The sequence below is a fragment of the Pezoporus occidentalis genome, unplaced genomic scaffold (genome assembly GCF_034315485.1).
Source record: "Pezoporus occidentalis ecotype Australia unplaced genomic scaffold, CSIRO_AGI_Poc_V1 ctg30, whole genome shotgun sequence".
NCBI classification, from domain to species: domain Eukaryota; kingdom Metazoa; phylum Chordata; class Aves; order Psittaciformes; family Psittacidae; genus Pezoporus; species Pezoporus occidentalis.
Window position 1 is genome coordinate 164,941 of NW_026914941.1, and position 17,666 is coordinate 182,606.

The 17,666-nt window shown below is 43.1% G+C and overlaps 1 protein-coding gene and 1 non-coding gene across 4 annotated transcripts in view; both read right to left on the reverse strand.

The window, feature by feature from the left end:
* The window catches only part of RBMX (RNA binding motif protein X-linked), a 156,573-nt gene continuing 138,907 nt past the window's right edge, over window positions 1-17,666 (reverse strand). Inside the window, exons 2-10 of one of the 3 annotated variants that reach the window (XM_062627418.1) lie at window positions 14,026-14,154; window positions 13,719-13,825; window positions 8,255-8,426; window positions 7,017-7,133; window positions 6,534-6,648; window positions 6,301-6,426; window positions 6,121-6,224; window positions 3,416-5,641; window positions 1-945 (exon numbers count right to left, since the gene is read on the reverse strand). In XM_062627418.1, coding sequence (XP_062483402.1) covers window positions 5,334-5,641; window positions 6,121-6,224; window positions 6,301-6,426; window positions 6,534-6,648; window positions 7,017-7,133; window positions 8,255-8,426; window positions 13,719-13,825; window positions 14,026-14,134 — 1,158 coding nt within the window. In that variant the 5' untranslated portion in view covers window positions 14,135-14,154 and the 3' untranslated portion in view covers window positions 1-945; window positions 3,416-5,333. Of the gene's footprint in view, window positions 946-3,415; window positions 5,642-6,120; window positions 6,225-6,300; window positions 6,427-6,533; window positions 6,649-7,016; window positions 7,134-8,254; window positions 8,427-13,718; window positions 13,826-14,025; window positions 14,155-17,666 lie in introns of those variants that run through there. The other 2 variants (XM_062627417.1, XM_062627415.1) reach the window with 2 other exon arrangements.
* LOC134168130 (small nucleolar RNA SNORD61) lies at window positions 13,896-13,969 on the reverse strand. Its single transcript, XR_009966444.1, has one exon. It is a non-coding gene; the product is annotated as a small nucleolar RNA SNORD61 (small nucleolar RNA).

The window sequence follows — 17,666 nt, forward strand, 5'->3', positions numbered from 1 at the left end:
TTTCTTTAACAGTACCTTTATTAGTCCTGGGAAATACTGCAATTCTACCCATCTGCTACATACACATACACTTACTCCTACAATCTGCAGTCCACAACTGATGGTTGAAGTGATACTCCAATACCCACAGGCAGTTTTAAACCCCTTAAGATATGCATGCTTTAACTACTCATTATAAACTGAGTGTTAGTGGTTTAAATGAGATCAGTTTATGTCTCTCACAGTATAAATTTTATCAGCCATGACCGTTAAGTACTTCAATCAATGTCAAGTTAAGTTTTCTACATGGAATAGCAGTGCCTGAGGATTCCTCTCACATCCACTGGCACATGAACACGTATGTAAGATAAAAATGCATCAAAACCAAGGGCAACTTTTGAAGACAGCATCTTGTGAGAGATGCAGTGCTGTCTGGAGGGTTGCAAGAAGCCAGTACATGCAAGAACACACAATATTCTGGGGATTTATCACTAATATCATCTCAGTACATCAACACTTCTCTCATCGAGAAGGCCTGGAAAACTACATGTAACAATATAATAAAACTTCTTATGGTTTCTTGGTGAAGAATTTGTAACAACTTAGTCCTCTGCCTTTCAGAGGACTAAACCTCCCTTTTATGTAACTTGCTTTCTCCCCCCCCAGCATAAACAGGTATCACCCCACATAAAGGGCAACCTCAGAGCATTTTTCTGCTGCAGGATCTACTGAAGCACATCTACTGACTGCTGCTGGCAGGCAGCAAATGACCTCCACCTGATGTTTTTATATCCAAGAAATTAGTAGTGCTACTTTCAAAGGCAACTCTGAATGGCAACACAGCCCACTAAAACGAACAGTGGGGAACACCACACTCAAAAGCCAAACTTTCACAGTTGTGTTTTGTTATCCTTCCATTTTTCACTGCATACCCACTGCTGCACTGCCTTCTTCTGGTCACTGTAACTGAAAAAGGAAATGCAAGTTAGTACACTCTCAGAAACCAGGAGACAAAACAGTTAGATGATCTTCCTGATGATTGTTTTTATACACACAATGTGTGCATTTGGATGGTATTCAACCTGTGCCAAGAGTATGACGACGTATCAGTAGCTAACTACAACAATCAAATTGGTCTGAGCACTGCTTGTATTAATGCACACTTCTTGTACAGCATTGTCTCCAGAGCATGTACTAAGTAAAGCCCCTGTAATATCTGTGTGTATTTCCCCTCCAAACTCTGCCTACCACAAAATCCCACTAGCTCTTGACCATCTCAGCGTGCTACTCAGGAGTCCTGTAATGAACTGACATGCACACTGGTATCAACCTGTAAGTACTCACATGCTATAAACCTGTAATCAAGAGAAGCTGAACAGCTTGCTGAATCTGTAGAATTACATGCTTACATTTTACAAAGTCAGTATTACCTTCCTGCCATGAGTTAAGCTCTATTTACTGCCCCCTAAACTAACTCTGGCACCATGCCTGTTATAAATTTGGAACTGTTTCTAAGGTGCAGAGTAGGCTGGAAAAGTGTGCTTTGGTGTTCATTTCTTTATTAATTACAACATGGCCACTACCACCAGGAACTGAGAAAACGGATCCAGTGGACTGAGAAAAAAAGGCTCCCTTTTCCAAAAGAGAGCAGCTTTCTCACTTGCCAACAGTAACCGACTTTAACCCACACGGATAATACAGAGAACTGAAGCGCACACATACAAATAAAAGCTGACAACCTTCTAACACAACCTAGATGATGATTTGGCACACACTTTGAAAGTCACCTGGGATATATTCCATCCCTTCCTTAAAGGATTCCTGATTTGGATCAGCCTCAAACCATACATTTAATAATTGACTCCTGCTATTTTTTTTTGCAGGCTGGTGTGGGAGCAGAGGAGAAGAGCTTCCTATAACAGAAGTACTCCTGACGCTTCTGTATTTGATCTGAAATACAATCTAGCATGCTGAAGTAAAGCATCTCTTTCTTCTTTATCAAGGTAACAGCAGCAATTTATCAGGAGTATGTCAGAATAGACCATTAATGAAGGCACTGCACAGCAACTTAGTTGCTGAGACTCTAAAAACAATAAGGTGTAAGCCAACTGAGGCTGCAGACATTGCACTGTCTGCACCAGAAGCATCCTTCATACAAGATGGCAATACCCTGCAAACAGTGACCATGTGTCAGATGCAGAACAGTCTCAACTACAGCTTTTTTTCACCACTTCTAAGTTGGTTCTCAAAAGCAGTATTTGAAACCAACAGAAAGTACATTCCTCCACTTACAGAGTACTTTGAAAACTTGATTATAAATGACATTAAAAGTGCAAGTTTCCTCTAGGAAAGGGATTTGTCCTTATGCATCACTTTATACTAAATTTTAACAGATTCGTCCCACATTTAAAGTTATTTCCTTTTTTAATAACATTTAGTAGAAAAGCTGTACAAAAAGCTGTATTAGCGTTATAGACACTACCACTTGCATTTTTTCCTGGTGAGTTATCAAAGAGTAATCCTTCCACATTAACCTGAAGATAGTGGCACCTACACCTGCTTGCAAAGTAGTTTTAATAGGGTAGGCTTCAGAGGCATGAAACACAGCTGAACTGCAAAGCTTTAAACCATTCTGGAGATGGCTGGAGCTCTGCAATTTAATCCTAGGAGCTCTGCAGAGATTAATTCCTAATCAAAGATTATGCTCAGTATAATCATTAAATCGCATGTTTTACAAGACTGATTAAATGCCAGTACTCACATTTATTACACCAATTTGTATTTTTATGGTCTGGTCTTACAAAGATCCCTAGGACTTAACTACTCTCTGCAGAATGACTGAAAGTGTTACAATTTGTAATCTTAATTTATGTTCAACTGCACCCAAATGGGGATGAGTTTCTGCAGAGAGGAAGCCTCTGTCAGTCCTAACTTGGCTTAAAAAGCCTAATTAAACCTCCTCCTCCAAAATTCAAACAGGAAATGGAAATTATTACTAGTCCATGTAGGATCATGGAATGGCTTGGGTTGAAAACGACCTTAAGATCATCCAGTTCCAACCACCCTGCCATGGGCAGGGACACCTCACACTAAACCATGGCCGTCCAATCCAGCCTTGAACATTACCAAGGATTGAGAATTTACCGCTTCTCTGGGCACCCTGTGCCAGCACCTCAGCAGCCTCACAGTAAAGAACTTCCTTTTATCTAACCTGAACTTCCCCTGTTTCAGTTTGAACCCATCAACCCTTGTCCTATCACTACAGCCCCTGATGAAGAGTCCCTCTCCAGCATCCTTGCAGCCCCCTTCAGATACTGGAAGCTGCTCTGAGGTCTCCATGCAGCTTCTCTTCCCCAGGCCTTCTCAGCCTGACCATTTCTAAGCACAGAGCCACAAGAAATCCCCCTTCCAGCTACTACCCCAGAGTAATCTTTACCTTATGTTTTGGTACAGGCACCATCATCTCTGCCATCAGCACAGATGAACCAGCGTTACCTCAGTGGTTATCTTCTAGAAGTTATCACCCTGCAATCAAGAGAGGATACAACAAACTAAGAGAAGTACATTTTACAGCATGAGCCAACATACAGTGCTCCCCCCCACCACCATTTCAAAACAGTCACAAGCTTGGGTTTGCACATTATTCTGTTGCAAGTTTTACTACTTCTCTTCTAAGTGGTGGAGGATTCACTGGCTTGGAATGGACTGGAATGGCATAGTGACAGGTTGCATGGCTTATGGATTCTCATTCCTTGTCAATGGTGCACTGCCATGTTAAATCCATAAGTTGAACGACAAAAATTTACTGAGGTCTAAACAGTAGTACAAAGCTTTTGGGTGTGTGGTTTTAGTTGGAGGTCTTCATGTCTACTATATTCAAGAGCATCTTTTGAACTTCATGGCTTTACCTGAGTCAGAGCAACTTGCCACAGGTTCTGCCACATGTACTAGTTATCCCTAAAACGCAGTGTCAAAGTACAGAGATTCAGGCATCCAACTAAAGTTTGCAATGGCTCACTTCAAACTCTGCTATTTGGCAAGCTAAACAAATTCCTGATTTCACAAAGCTTTAATTTTGTTATAATACAGTATATGCAGCCTCTTTAAGCATCTTCACTGTAAGATACTGGGCACAAAATACCCCCTCCCAACCCTACCTGACAATATTCTGTCTACAATGAGCTGCATTACAGCTTTAGTTTCAAAACTGGTGCCATTAAATGCTTTTATCCAAGAAGAAATGTTGAATTTGGAGAACTCTTAATATATTGAAGTATTTCTTTTCCTTTTTTTTTTTTTTTTAAATCTAGACAGCATTTCCATTGCCATGACGTGCAGCTTGGCTTTACTGTACTAGAGGAAGATAACTTGGTTCAATTTTGACTTAGACTGGAAAAACTAGTTTGCTTTGCTTACCATCTTTGCTGTTTCACAGGCATTTGATGCTTTAAATCAGCTGTGGAATGCTGAAAGATTCACTTGTTTTTAGGAAGCCATAAGCCTTTGAGAAGTTGGAGAGAAAGACTTCTGTGCTTATCTTATTTTCTCCTTTGGAATCAAAGATGTTCCTTTAAAAGTGAAACACTACAGAGTTGCAAAAATTGGAAACAGTATGAGCAAGCATCGTTTTGTAGCTTCTTTGATGGAACTGGTCAAGGGGTTTTATTGTTACAGTATTCTGGAGCTGACTTACATGTACATGAGATTCATTTGGAAGGGAGATCCTTTCAAACTCCCCATGAAACAGTAGGAAGGCAGAAAATAGCATTATCCACTTGCTTTTTCGGGTTAAGTGAATGATATCCTCTATTTTTCTCTTTACACAAGGATCTGAAGGTATTTTGTACTGAGAACACTGTGACTTCAAATTCTAGGCACAACTGAACTCTGTGTGGAACAGCCCCACCACCCTCCAACACAAGCAATACTTTGTTTAAGAATGAGATGCTGAACATGTAGAACAATCCATCTCCATGTTAGATGGCTGGATGTTGTGTGGAAGCTCTTATGAACTGCTTGTTCCATTCATGAGGAAAATCAGATGGGAAGTGTGGCATTTCAGGGAAACTTTACTTGGAAAATTACAACACTAGTACACAGCTCAAGTTTTATACATTTAACATCTGCTTTTTGAAAGAAATGTTAACAATTTTGAAATGAAATTAAACACGGGTTTAACTTTTCCTCACAAAAGCATAAGTCATGGAGGGGAAAACTTAACAGGCAACAATAAAAAAAGGTAAAAACAACTTTTCCTTTTAGTAGTCCTCTGGTAGTAAAGATAGAACAACTTCCACTTTGCTGTTTTTGTTTGCGAAGTAATTTGTCTTGGTCCAAAAGTTTAAAGAGTATTTTTAGTATCTGCTCCTGCCTCCACCTCTATCGGATCTGCTTCCACCACGGCCACCACCTCTGGGTGCTCCGCGGCTTGAACTACTGTAAGAATCACGAGGAGGTGGATAGCCCCTTTCCATGGATGGGGGAAGACCCCTGTCTTGTCTTCCAACACGATCACGGCCACTTGAGTAGACATCACTTCTGCTGCTTGAGTAACTTTCTCGGCTTCCATATCCATCTCGTGTGCTGCCGTAATCGTCATAGCGACTGCTTCCACCATAAGATGGCGGGGGCCCTCGTGCAGGTGGAGCACTACGTGAGTTACCTGCAGGGTCAATGGTCAGGTAATATGGCAACACCATAAGTTATATAGAACAATTTCAATCTGAATTTACAGAATTGCTGTATTTAAATGGTTACTGCTACTCTTTTGTATGTATTGAGATGTTCTTAATATTATCTGCCACATTAATGGTATTTAAAGTGGGGATTGCATAGCAGGCAGTGAGTGGATTTGAAGACGGTGTTTATTCAGGCAGGCTCTTTACTGGGTATTCCAGAACAGCTTGTTATTTTAGAGAAGAAACTCAGCCATACTTTCCAGAGATAGTTGCAATTCTGAACTGTAGCTTTTGCTTCTTTAGTTTATAGCTTATTTAATATGATGGTAACCAACAACTGCACTTTCACTGTAGGGGGGAAAAAAAGCGTGCCACTTCCCCGTAAAACACAAGCAACCTAGTAAAAATCAAGTTTTATGACACCTGTACAGCTTAATACATGATCCTCAAAATGGATTCTTACCATAACTATCATATGAATCTCTGTAGGAGCCTCCACTTGGATGATCCGAGTAGTCTCTGTCACGCCCACCACCGTATCCATCACGATCACTATAGGAGGAAAGACTACTAAGACTTAGTATAAATCAGCGAGATCATGGCAAGAATAAAATGACAAGGAGAAAAATCCAACAGTAGGTACCTATAACCCCTAGAGGGGTATTCATCTCGTGAACTGGAGTGACCGTAATCACGGTACGCGTAGTCCCGAGGAGGTGGCGCATAGTCCCGCGTATCCCTGGAGCTGGGATAATCTCTGCTTGAGTAACTACAAAGAACAAGAAGTGAGATGTCAGTCAGATGTCACACCTTAAAAGATCAAAATCCTTCTCTGAATAAAAAAAGCTAAACTATAAATTAGTAAAGGGAATTTACCCATCTTTAGTGCTGTAGCCGTCATCTCTTGGAGACATGTAGACATCCCTTCGTGATGGCATCGGTTCTCTGCGTGGAGGACCACCGTAACTGTCTCTTCCGCGTGACACAGGAGCTTAAGAGGAAGAGTCCAAGTTCTTAATTATCATTTAGCCACACGAAAGACTCCTCAAGGCAAGCATTAGCAGATAATATCCTTGTTTATAGGGATTTAAAAGTATCTCTGTAGCCTACATTTATAATGCTTTAGACTGCTGCTCGTACAGTTTTAAAGCAGCACTAGAAGGAATATATCATATCACACCAAATTATCCCAACCAGCTACAAAACGATAATGGTATGAAGAGAACTGGTAGATTAGGAAAACAATACATTATCCCACAACACATTTAAGTTACAACTGATGATTCGCATCAGTTCCTGAACTAAAACTAAGCTGCTACAGCTGATTAGGTAAACAAAAGTAATTCAGGAGATTCTTACCTCTTCCTCCCATACTACTGCTACGCACTGGTCCTGAAGGTGCAGATCTTTTAGGTGGAGGGCCTCCACTTCGTGGAGGTGGACCTCTCTTCATGGGAAGTGGCCCTCGAGAAGATCCTAGAAGCCATGAACCAACTTGTTATTTCTGTGATACCCACCCATATGCCCTAAAGCCTGAACTACAATAACCTAGGCGCTATTATTACCACTATGTGATCAACAGTAAACCTGTAAAACTAGACTTCAAAGCCTTCTCTTGTATGTTGGCCACTACTCGATGCTACTGGCAGAAATGAGAGCCCATCAAGCTAACTGTCCAAAGCCTAAACTGCTCTCAAGAACTGTCTTTTAGAACTTATGCAAAAGCCACAGGGTATGACCCAAGTGAGAAAGACAAGCTGTTGACTGATTACAGGTATCAGCTAAGTACTCAACAAGCTACTATTCTCAGAAGACAAGAGCCACCTGGGAAGATGTACTAGAGAAGATCCTACAGAGAGGAAACAGAGACACTACAGAGTCTGCAGAACCTACTACAGACTCTCCAAGACAGGAGGTTTTCACTATTTCCAGGGTTTTTTTTCTGCATTACAGCTTTTACTGTTATACCTCAGGTGCTGCTTGCTTTTAAGTGACAGTTCTGTTTTGATACTGAAAGTCTCTCCATCAATTGCTGTATTTTTGATACTGAAAAGTCTCCGAATAAATAGTTGTATCTTAAGTTACAGGATATCCAGTATCAAGTAATACATTATCCTTTCACTTCAGAAAGCTTCAACTCAACACACTGTTTTATAACAAAGTAGCCTTAGCTTCCTTAGCTCCCACTATGACCTGGAAGGATCACTTCTAGAACTTGTTTAGACCTCTTGCTAGTAAGAACGAAAGGCAGTTCCCTTTCCCTGGTGGAAGAGAATCACTTTTTCAACTTGAATACCAGAAAGCTTCCTTTCTCACGTGCAGGGCAGGAGTTTTGCTTTTCTTTCATAGCCAAAAAGCCAAGTGGAGTGTTAGTTGTAGAAGGGAATCTTCAGATTTGAATGACTTTTCTTAAGGTGTACTTGCCTAATCAAAAACGTGACTAAACTGCTGAGATCACATTTCATCAGTTTATTAAAGAACAAGGAGTGCACTATTCGGCTGTTTGACTTTTTTTTTTCCAGTAGGATTACTGTCATCTTCCAATGGGATTGTCTTGTATGTTGTCCAAGTATATAATGAGAGAGGTCAATACATACCCAAGTGACTCCCTCTTGAAGGTGGTCCTCTCGCGCCACTGCCGCCTCTTCCACCTCTAAGGCCCCTGGGAGGACCTCTGCTTCGTGGAGGGGGGGGCGGCCCACGCCTCCCACCACTTTCAAAGGATGGCTTGGTTGCTTGTTCCACTTTAATTGCTTTCCCATCTAATGACTAAAGAAGAAGCTGCTTTACTCAGTGCTCAGTCACGTTTGTATGTTTTAAATTAAGCCCCTCTTGCTTCACTATTACAGGGCTTCCACTTTATAAAGTTAGAGCAACTCTAGAACTGATTTGAGTCGTCAGTATTAGTCGCCATGTACTCAGCAGCATGTTGGGCCTAATTTCTACAGTACTTCATTCTTGTGGTACTGATGGAAAAAAAACCCCTTATACAGAGCAGCATCAGAAAGGACTTTCAGTGAACACAAGTATCCAATGATTACGGCAGCCCCATGTCACTTATTCTGCAAATGAAACACCATTTATGATCTCCAATTTACTTTCAATTGCCATGGACTTTTGTACCAAACTAGGACTGCACCAGTAGTTACAGGATTAAGCTGAAGGTATCTTAGCTTCAGTTGGGGTTTCTGGCAATGGGGAGGCCGTTTAGTACATTGTCTTGATGTTCTGACAGAACGGTGATCATTGAAGTACTTAGAAGTAATTTCAGCATCTACAAAGCAGAGCAAGTATGAGAATTCACCCCACTTCCCTACTGTTTCAGGGCTGGGTTTTTAAAAGAGGTGACTGTTACATTTACTCTATTGCTTTTGCAGAGTGGAGACGCTTTGTGGTGGGTTTTTGGAGTTTGAAAGTGGAAGGTTTTTCTGGAATATAGACCTGCAGTAACAGGAACTTTGTAGCCAACTACTGTACCTCAAACATGGGCAGGTGCTAAAGACACAGTGAGTAACAGCTTCATTCATCAAATCTCTGTATAATCTTTGCACATCAAACACTTGATAATTACAGCAGAGCCGCTATCACAAGCTCTGCTGCAGTTCAGTTACTGCACACATTTATCCTGGCAAACACAGTTTGTCTTTTTTAGCAGTCAAATATTTATCTCTGCTGCGGCAACTAATGAATTAATACAGGCAGGAAGTGTTGCATATGGCACTTCTTAGCTGCAATAAATGAACAAGAATATGACTGCTAGTGATGCATTACTCTGAGCTGCTGACAGGATTTTATTGAGGTACTGAGTCTTTTTTGTTCTTCACTGAAATCTAGGCCTCTCTGAACTCATCCACTTCAGTAGCTCAGGTACTCCTCCACAATACGTAGTTGTAGCTACTGTTTGGAAAACCTGTGTGTATATTCACAGGTCCAATGTGAGGAAAAGAAATTGAACAATACTAGCAACACCAGATTTGGCTTGGCTTTGACTTCATAAATGTGTTTTACTTATGGAAGGCTCCTCCAAAAGCCTTCTGGCATGACAAGCTCACCCATTCCAGGAGCAAGCATTAGTACCTCTCATCACTGAACTCAGCAGTTTGCATCGTTATTTTGCCATCATCATTCATCTGTCTAGGTCATCCTTCTCAAAACAGGAACAGTGGGCTTGAAGCCTTAAGCTTTGCCATCATGGCCACTGCTATCCTGTTTCCTGATAGCTTCTTGCCAGCTTGTTTGAAGCTTGGAGACCAAACACCATCCCCTTCTGCTAACATGGGTTCTGAGAACCTGGATGCTCACTCCAAGTTCTTTAGTTTTTTTATGTAGGAGGTACTGTTTTCCTTTTTCCTCCTACTTCCTTCCGCCTTGCACTCATGCATCTTACCTAGGCAAGAGGGTTCTGTTTTGAAGCTGCTTCATGCAAGCAGTCTTAAAAGGTTATGCCTAAGGTCCAAAAAGACCTTGCATTAGGTCCAAGAGATTATTTTTCCTCTTTTGTTAACCAGAAGATATTAGTCAGTTTGTCCTGTTTTAAAGCAGAAGGGACAACTTCATTTTATAGGTTCTTAGATCAAAGAAGTAAGCTCTCATCCCACTGACAGGTACAACTGACACAAGCCATCTCAAAGAATTTTTCAATGAGCCCAAAGCACCAGTTTTCAACATGAACACTCATTAACTGGCATTTATAACCTTGAATCAGAGTGTTGCAGTACCATTTTTACTATGATATGGGCACCATAAAGTGGAGTCACCCTGGTGCTAAAAAGCAGCTCAGTAATTGACGATAAAGAGTCATTTAAGGATAATAATAGATTGGCAATCATAAAACCTCTATGTGGAATGAACAATCATCTATACGGCTTTGTAAGATGAGGCACGTAACCAAAACCAATTAGAGAACTGTCCTGCAAACTGTTCCATGTTCCAATGGGAAAGATGAATGAAATCTGGAAAGTTTCAGGAGTAGGTCAGAAATCAGGTATTCCAAAGAGACTGCTAGAGGAACTTGCATGAAACACAGGGGGCTCCTCTCAAATGGTTCATTGTACTGTTGATGCTGCAGTGACTCCACCATTGCTGCACATTCCTTGATGGCAGATCAAATGGGCTTCCTTACACCAAATATACTCAAGAACTGAAGATCATTTCTTATAAGGCTGAGCTTCTACGTATTTTATTGCTTTTTCACCAGAAGAACTGGAAGCATTTTCTTGTTGGTTAGAGGAAGACAACCTTCTGCACTGCTGAGTACAGTTTAGACAGCTGTTTGGATTGTAGGATTTGCTTCCAACCTCTTAACACAGTCCAGCTGGCTTGGCAGGTCTATGCTGGAATTGCATCTCTGGCTTGTCCTGGATGTTTCCTCTAAGGTCATATCCTCTCTTGCATTATTCATTTTGCCCTCAGGACTGAAAAAACAAAATGATCAGGAGAACAGGCTACTGCACTAATTGACCACTAGAGACTTGCAGCGTCCACACTTGTGTCCAGGTATGTATGTGCATTTCATGACATCAGGATGTTGGCTTGACTACAATGAAGTAAGGCAGTCCTTAAAAAAGGCTGGTAATTTGCTATGGTAAAGTACTCTTGGCATTTCATCTGTGCTGCTCAGACATGCTAACATTGATCCAATCCTGCACAGAAAGTAACTGAAGTGAGAAACCTCCACCCCCACTCCAAAATGGTTATGTCCTGACCTCTTTCTGCAGGACTGAAGTTAATCTTCAAGTAAGCTCAGACGAGTCTGTGCTTGTACCATTTTAGACTAAAACATTATTAATTCCCTTCCTTCCCCACCCCTACCCCAAAGGAGCAAAACACTGGATGTTTTGCATGAATACATGCAAAGAAAAAAAAAAAAATCTAAAGCAAATTCACTCCTGCAGAATCTAAGTCAACCTCTTCTACTAGCCTTCACTTGGAATTCCTTTGGAATGACAAAGTGGGTAACACAAGTGATGCAGAACAGGCCAACTATCTCTTTATAGACTGCTTGAGCTATTGCCAGCACAGTGCTGTTTGTCCTTCTTCTGCGTGAGCACTCCAATCCAGCATTTGGAAATGAACAGGGAAACTCCCAAGTTGTGATTTATTACAGTGCTGTCTTCCTACAGCATGCCTTAACCATCACTCCTCCTCACATCTAGGATGCAGTCTTCGTGAGGTACAAGCAGAATTTACAGTACAGAAGGCTTTCTGAAGATGAAGACGAAAGACTACTTCATGAACATCTTCCACACCCTTCATATGCAACCAAGCAAGGTATGTTAAAGACATCATTCTAGGCCAAATCCCAAGTGAAGATTCTTTTCATACACTATTTGCTGTTCAGATTCCAAAGCTGAGAAGGTACTTTTAGATTTGTAGTGTTGAAGGCAGAAACTATGAGAACAATGCTCCACAAGGCAGTACTCTTCCAGATTTCTTGACAATGATGCAGATGGGTGTATTCCAGACTATGGAGACATTACCTCAGCCACATTCAATTTGATTTAGCTATTTCACTAAGTATTACTTTCCTAAATGTTTCCAATGTGACCAAACACATGCCACAACGTTAAGATTTAGAAGAGTTGGTGATTACTTTCAGAGGGATTTTCATGCGAACTTTGCACTCCACAAACACTTCAGATTGGCAACTGAAGTCCTTTCAGTCTGACAACTGCTGGTGCTTGAAGTTCAGTGAGGAAATCTGTGTTTGAGAACCTGCAGTTAGGTCTTCAGAACTGTAGCAAACTACACAATGGAGATGTAAATTCAATAGAAGAAGCACCTTTAAGGATGTTTAGGCTGGTACAGAAAGGACATTACTAACTTGCCACTCTCTGCCTTGACAATGCAACTAATTTGTTTAAGAAAGAAGTAAGTCTCCAAAGGAAGTAACACTATTGTCCTGAGGTTGCCCTGAAGCACCCAGAAACTAAGCCTACAGAGCAGAAAGCTGCTGTAACACAAAACAAGGTAGATTTTACTATTTGTGTTCACTGTGAACACTACAGCAAGCTTGTTTACTTCCAAAGTACAAATTTTCACCATGCTTTACTTACTGACTGCAATGACTGACACTCTTCTTTCATTTCAATGTCTTATACCAAGACAAATAGCTATCAAAATTCCAAATGTTCATTAACCAGAACAAAGAGATTTCTTCATCTTACATAAATGGCATCTCAGAGACACTGCTTAAATACCAGTGTAGCATGACCTTAACACATCTGTCCAGATTATGCATGAAAGACCAGAGCCAGAAATTCAAGGTAACAAAGACAGCTTTCACTGTCTAGAGAGAGCACCTCTATGAAGATAAACAGCTGCTGACCAGTTGCAAACTTACATCTAGCTTCTCAAACACATCAGAACACACATAGGTAACAACAGCCTACAATCCTTTGACAAACTACCCATGTATCTATCAGATTTTTTTTTGCTCCAGATTTCTCTTTAAAGACATCACAGATGCATTATTTATTTGCTTTTAAAGTCACACCATTGCACTGCAGGATGTAAACAAGCAAATGCAACTGCTAGTTCACTGCAAAGATATTTTACATTAACTGGCAAGATGTTCCTCAAACACCCTAAGTAAATTTAGGATGCAACTCACAAATGTAGGAGTCACCTACACATTACCAGATAGCACATAAAGCAAGCGCAGCAGGGAAGTCATGTTAAACCCACGTTAAGGGAACCATTAATGCTTTTCAAGTCAGTCACTTCCCTACAGTGTAATTTATACAATCCTGCATTCAAATATGATAAAAGCATTGTAAGAAGCACGCAAGAATGAAGAGCTGACTACTAAAAAGCCCTCCAAATAAACAAAAAAAAGGGAGTAGTATTGACAGCCAGACTTCACTTTCTAGTTTTTAAGTCTATAATTGGGAGAAAGTGATTCCGGCTTCATGGAGACAGAAGCATTTGACCAAGTTATGATTTGCCTCCAGAATCTCCTAACCCATTGTCTTTCCAACTTTTACTACTAGCTAATTTACCCCACAGATCAATACTGCTGGTCAGTAGCAACAGCAACATGTAACTGGTCTCAATTCCTACCTTCCCATTCATGTCTCTGGCAGCATCTTTTGCATCTGCTGGACTCTCAAATGTGACAAAGGCGAATCCTCTGGACTTGTTGGTTTCACGATCTTTCATCAAAAGGACTGCAAAAAGAAAGCCAGGTTACCCTTCCCTGTAATCAGGCAGCAATATCTAACCTTTATTTAACCTTTTAAGCTCAGAACTTCTTAGAGGACATAAAAGCGCTATCACTTCCAGATGATCAACGCCAGAAGAGTCATCACAGCTATTTTGTTGCTTTTTATTATTTAGTATCTTAAAACAGAAAGGGTTTTCCTTGTACCTTCCACGATGCGTCCATATTTGCAGAATACAGCCTCAAGGGCTTTTTCATTTGTCTCTGTGTTCAGGCCCCCAATGAAAAGCTTCCCAGGACGGTCTGCTTCAACCATTTTGATTCTGAAAGTGACCTATTAAGAGCATAAGGTCGTCATTAACAAAACATTAGACTGCAAGAGAAACTTCCAATACCACCCATACAATATCAATGACTCCTCAAAAATAACAAGCGCATTTTCTTGAGCAAGATGTCAGGAGTGATAAAGAACAGAAAAAATGTATAGTTTTAAGACTGAAGCAACAAAGGGCAGTATTAACTTATTTTGTCACATATCGTCTACTTCAAACAGTAAAAATAGTTTAAAAAGTGGGACAAGGCACTGATGAGAACTCTTCAGATCAAGCAGCATCAGTGAATATGGTAAGTTTTCAGGGTTACTGCCTTGTTACCCTCAACCCAAGCACTCCCTCTAAATCCTGTCACAGATGTTTAAATACATGTACTTAATACGTCAAAGCAATACCAAAATGTTAGCTTTCAAGTCAGTTTCCGCCAACAGTCCAAATTTAAATTGATTCTTTAAGCCATTTCAAGCACATCGAGACAATGCCGAAGTCCTGGCCTACACAACGTGTCAGCCTGAACGAATACCAGACCATCAGTGCAGCTGTACACAGTAAGGCCACCACTAAGACAAGGCGAGGAAGGCAAAACCACAAAGAGTAGCCCGACAAAGGAGAAGCGCGGAGTGCCTGGCAAAGCGCCTGCGTTCAAACGTTACCCGCACCCCTCCGGCCCCGTGGCGGGAGGCCCGCAGCAGGGTTCAAAGAGGGCCGGCGCCGCTCCCCCCGACGAGCAGCGGGGACAAAGCAGCCCCCCGGGAAGCACGAGGCCGGCGGGGCCGCCCAGGCCATGAGGCCGCGGTGTGCGCGGCGGCCCCTCTCCGTGTCCCCGGGCAGACGCGCGGCGGGCCGGGAAGCGGGTGGGGGGAAGAGGGGGGCAGCAGACCCTCCGCGGGCTCCAGGCACTGACACAAAATGGCGGCCACCTTTGGCAAGGACTCTTCTCCCTCCCGGCGCCCGGAGACCGCCGCGGCACTAACGCGACCGCGCAGCTCAGCCCCGTTTGGAGCTATTGGGCCGGCCTCCCTCCGTCCTCCTCTGGAACGTGGCGGACCACGCGGCGGGACCTCGGGCATATCCCCCCGCACCTAAAATGGCGGCCACTGCGCCTCACGCGGTTAGGACCCCCCTTCTCCCCACCACACTCACCATGCTCCCCCCACCCTCCCCAGGCCCGGGCGGGCATGGAGGCCCGCCTGGCCCCGCCGCGCCTCACCCCGCGCCCGCAGCGGCGGAACACAGCTCCCTCACCCACAGGCCGCGCCTTTCCCCTCGCCACCGCCTTCCCGAGGGGCAGGGCCCCTTGTACCCCTCCGCGAGCCGCGGGGCCCGCTCCGCTCGGCTGGCAGCACTCACCTCCGCTCGCACCGAGCCGCAACTGCGCAATGAGGGCGAACAAAGGCGCTGCAGGCCTTTATACTGCTGACGTCAGAGGCCGGCCGGGGACCCGGATGCATGCGGCGGGGCGGGGAGCTCCGGCGGGGGGAGGCCGCGGCCCGCCGCGGGCACCGGGGGCTGGCCCGGGAGGGGGGCTCGGTCCTCCCGCAGCTATGGGCAGCGGCCCGCCGGAGGGCTCCGAGGCTCCGGCCCTGCAGGGAGATGGGGCGGGGGGTGCCCTGCTGCGGAGCTCCGCGACCCGCTTGAGCGGGAGAGCTCCCTCAGAAAGGGGCAGCTTAGCTTTGGAGAAGTTTAATTAGTTAAATTACCGTGTATGTCAGTGCCCCTTCCTTGGAGACTGACAGTGAAGTGAAACAAGAGGTTGAAAATGAAACATGCTGTTAACGTTTTCCATTGCTTCAACTTGACTCCCATTTTCTAATTACACCTGAAGGTTAATTGTGGCTGTTTTCTTTTGCTGGCTGAACCTGGTAGCTGAGAAGTGAGGAGGAAGCCTGTGCATCCAAAATCTGGCTGTTTTCACTGTTTGAATGTGTAGATTATCTAAACTGGTGTTACTTGTGAAAGCACCCAGTCTAATCCCCACTCAGTCTTCTAATGTCAAACCAAGAATAGGGTTTTCTGTAACGTTGGTAGAAACCTAAAAGGAGGATGCCTGGTCATGGATTTGGAGTGGTTTTTAGGACAGCTATTTTGCAGGTCTCCATTCATTATAAATATTCCCCAAGCACGGTGAACTTGGTCAGGATCTGCACATACCGCCCACTCCTACTCCTTGAAGAAGGGCTCTTACAGTCCCACAAGATGCAAAAACTGACGGAATTGCTGGTTCTTTGAATGTTTATCATATCCCTCCTGCCTCGTCCTTGTGCAGTGAGGGAACAGTGCCAAGATGTATCAAAGGCAAATAAATTATTAAATATACCTGCTGAAATCCCACTGGGATTAACCAGAGGACTTAAAAAAGAAAACTCAAGTGCATCACCTGATGCCAGGTTTGAATAACAGGATACGAGCAGCCAGTCCCTGTGGATCTGAGGTGCTGAGGGATGCCAGTCAGCTCTGAGGAGTTAGTCTCCAGAGTCTATAGATGCTACTGGTACTGCTCAGTTCCCTCAAGAGTTGCAGAGCTGAATAATGGTTGCATCCTGATAAGAAAACATCAGACTCTCCAGTTTTTCAGTCGCCTCTGTTCAGACGCTGATATTCAGCTGCTCTTTGTGTTACAGAAAGCAGAAGGCAACATTGCTTCAGACTGCCTCATAGATCTGTTGAGAATACAAAAGGAGGTGGCTCTCAAACACTTCTCTAGACCGTGCTTAAAGATGATCACTTTTCCAGCGTGGATGCTAAGAGTTACTGGATGCTGTTACTGTGCATGGGAAAAGGGAAGGATAAGCTTGGGTAATGAAGTGGGAGGGCAGTGCAGGTGATAACAATGCACTTGGGGAAGAATGGCATAGCTTGCCCAATTATCATATGAAAAAAGGTTCAAATTCGAGTTTCAATGCAGAAGAATTTCAATCTCCGAGCCTCCCTGGAATGGATAGTGAAAACTAAGGCAAATTCTTAGCCCTGCAAGAACCAGGCTAAAAATAGTCTCCCTGTGTGATGTCTCTGTGTGCTTCCGTGACCTGCAGCGGTGTATTTGCTGACCACCTCCAAAGAATTGGAAAGATAAGCAAATGCAAACTACAGTCTCTTCTCCCTCCTCTGATTAAGAGTAAAAGACTTCATTGGTAGCTCCAGGCTTCATTTTGTTGACACATACAGTACATGTGGCTAAATGGGATTAGCATGAACATAACTGGGGCCAAATTCTTCTGTCCTTTGTCCTACAAGGCATCTTCATTGGGACTCTTAACAAAACCTTAGTTCCAAGCTGGAGGAGTATTTGACTGCATTCCACTACATCGGTTAGGTACAGTCTTGCTTCAAGTGCAGAGAAAGAAGTCTTTTTCCTGGAGGATATGTAATTCTGATTCTTACCCTCCTCCTGGGGGATGAGGAGTAATGAATAATCTGATCACATAAGTCCCATTCGGGATGAATAAAGAAGGGAATGTCATTCCCTCTGGAGACATAGTTCAAAAACTAATAACTGGAACGATCAGTTTAATACTT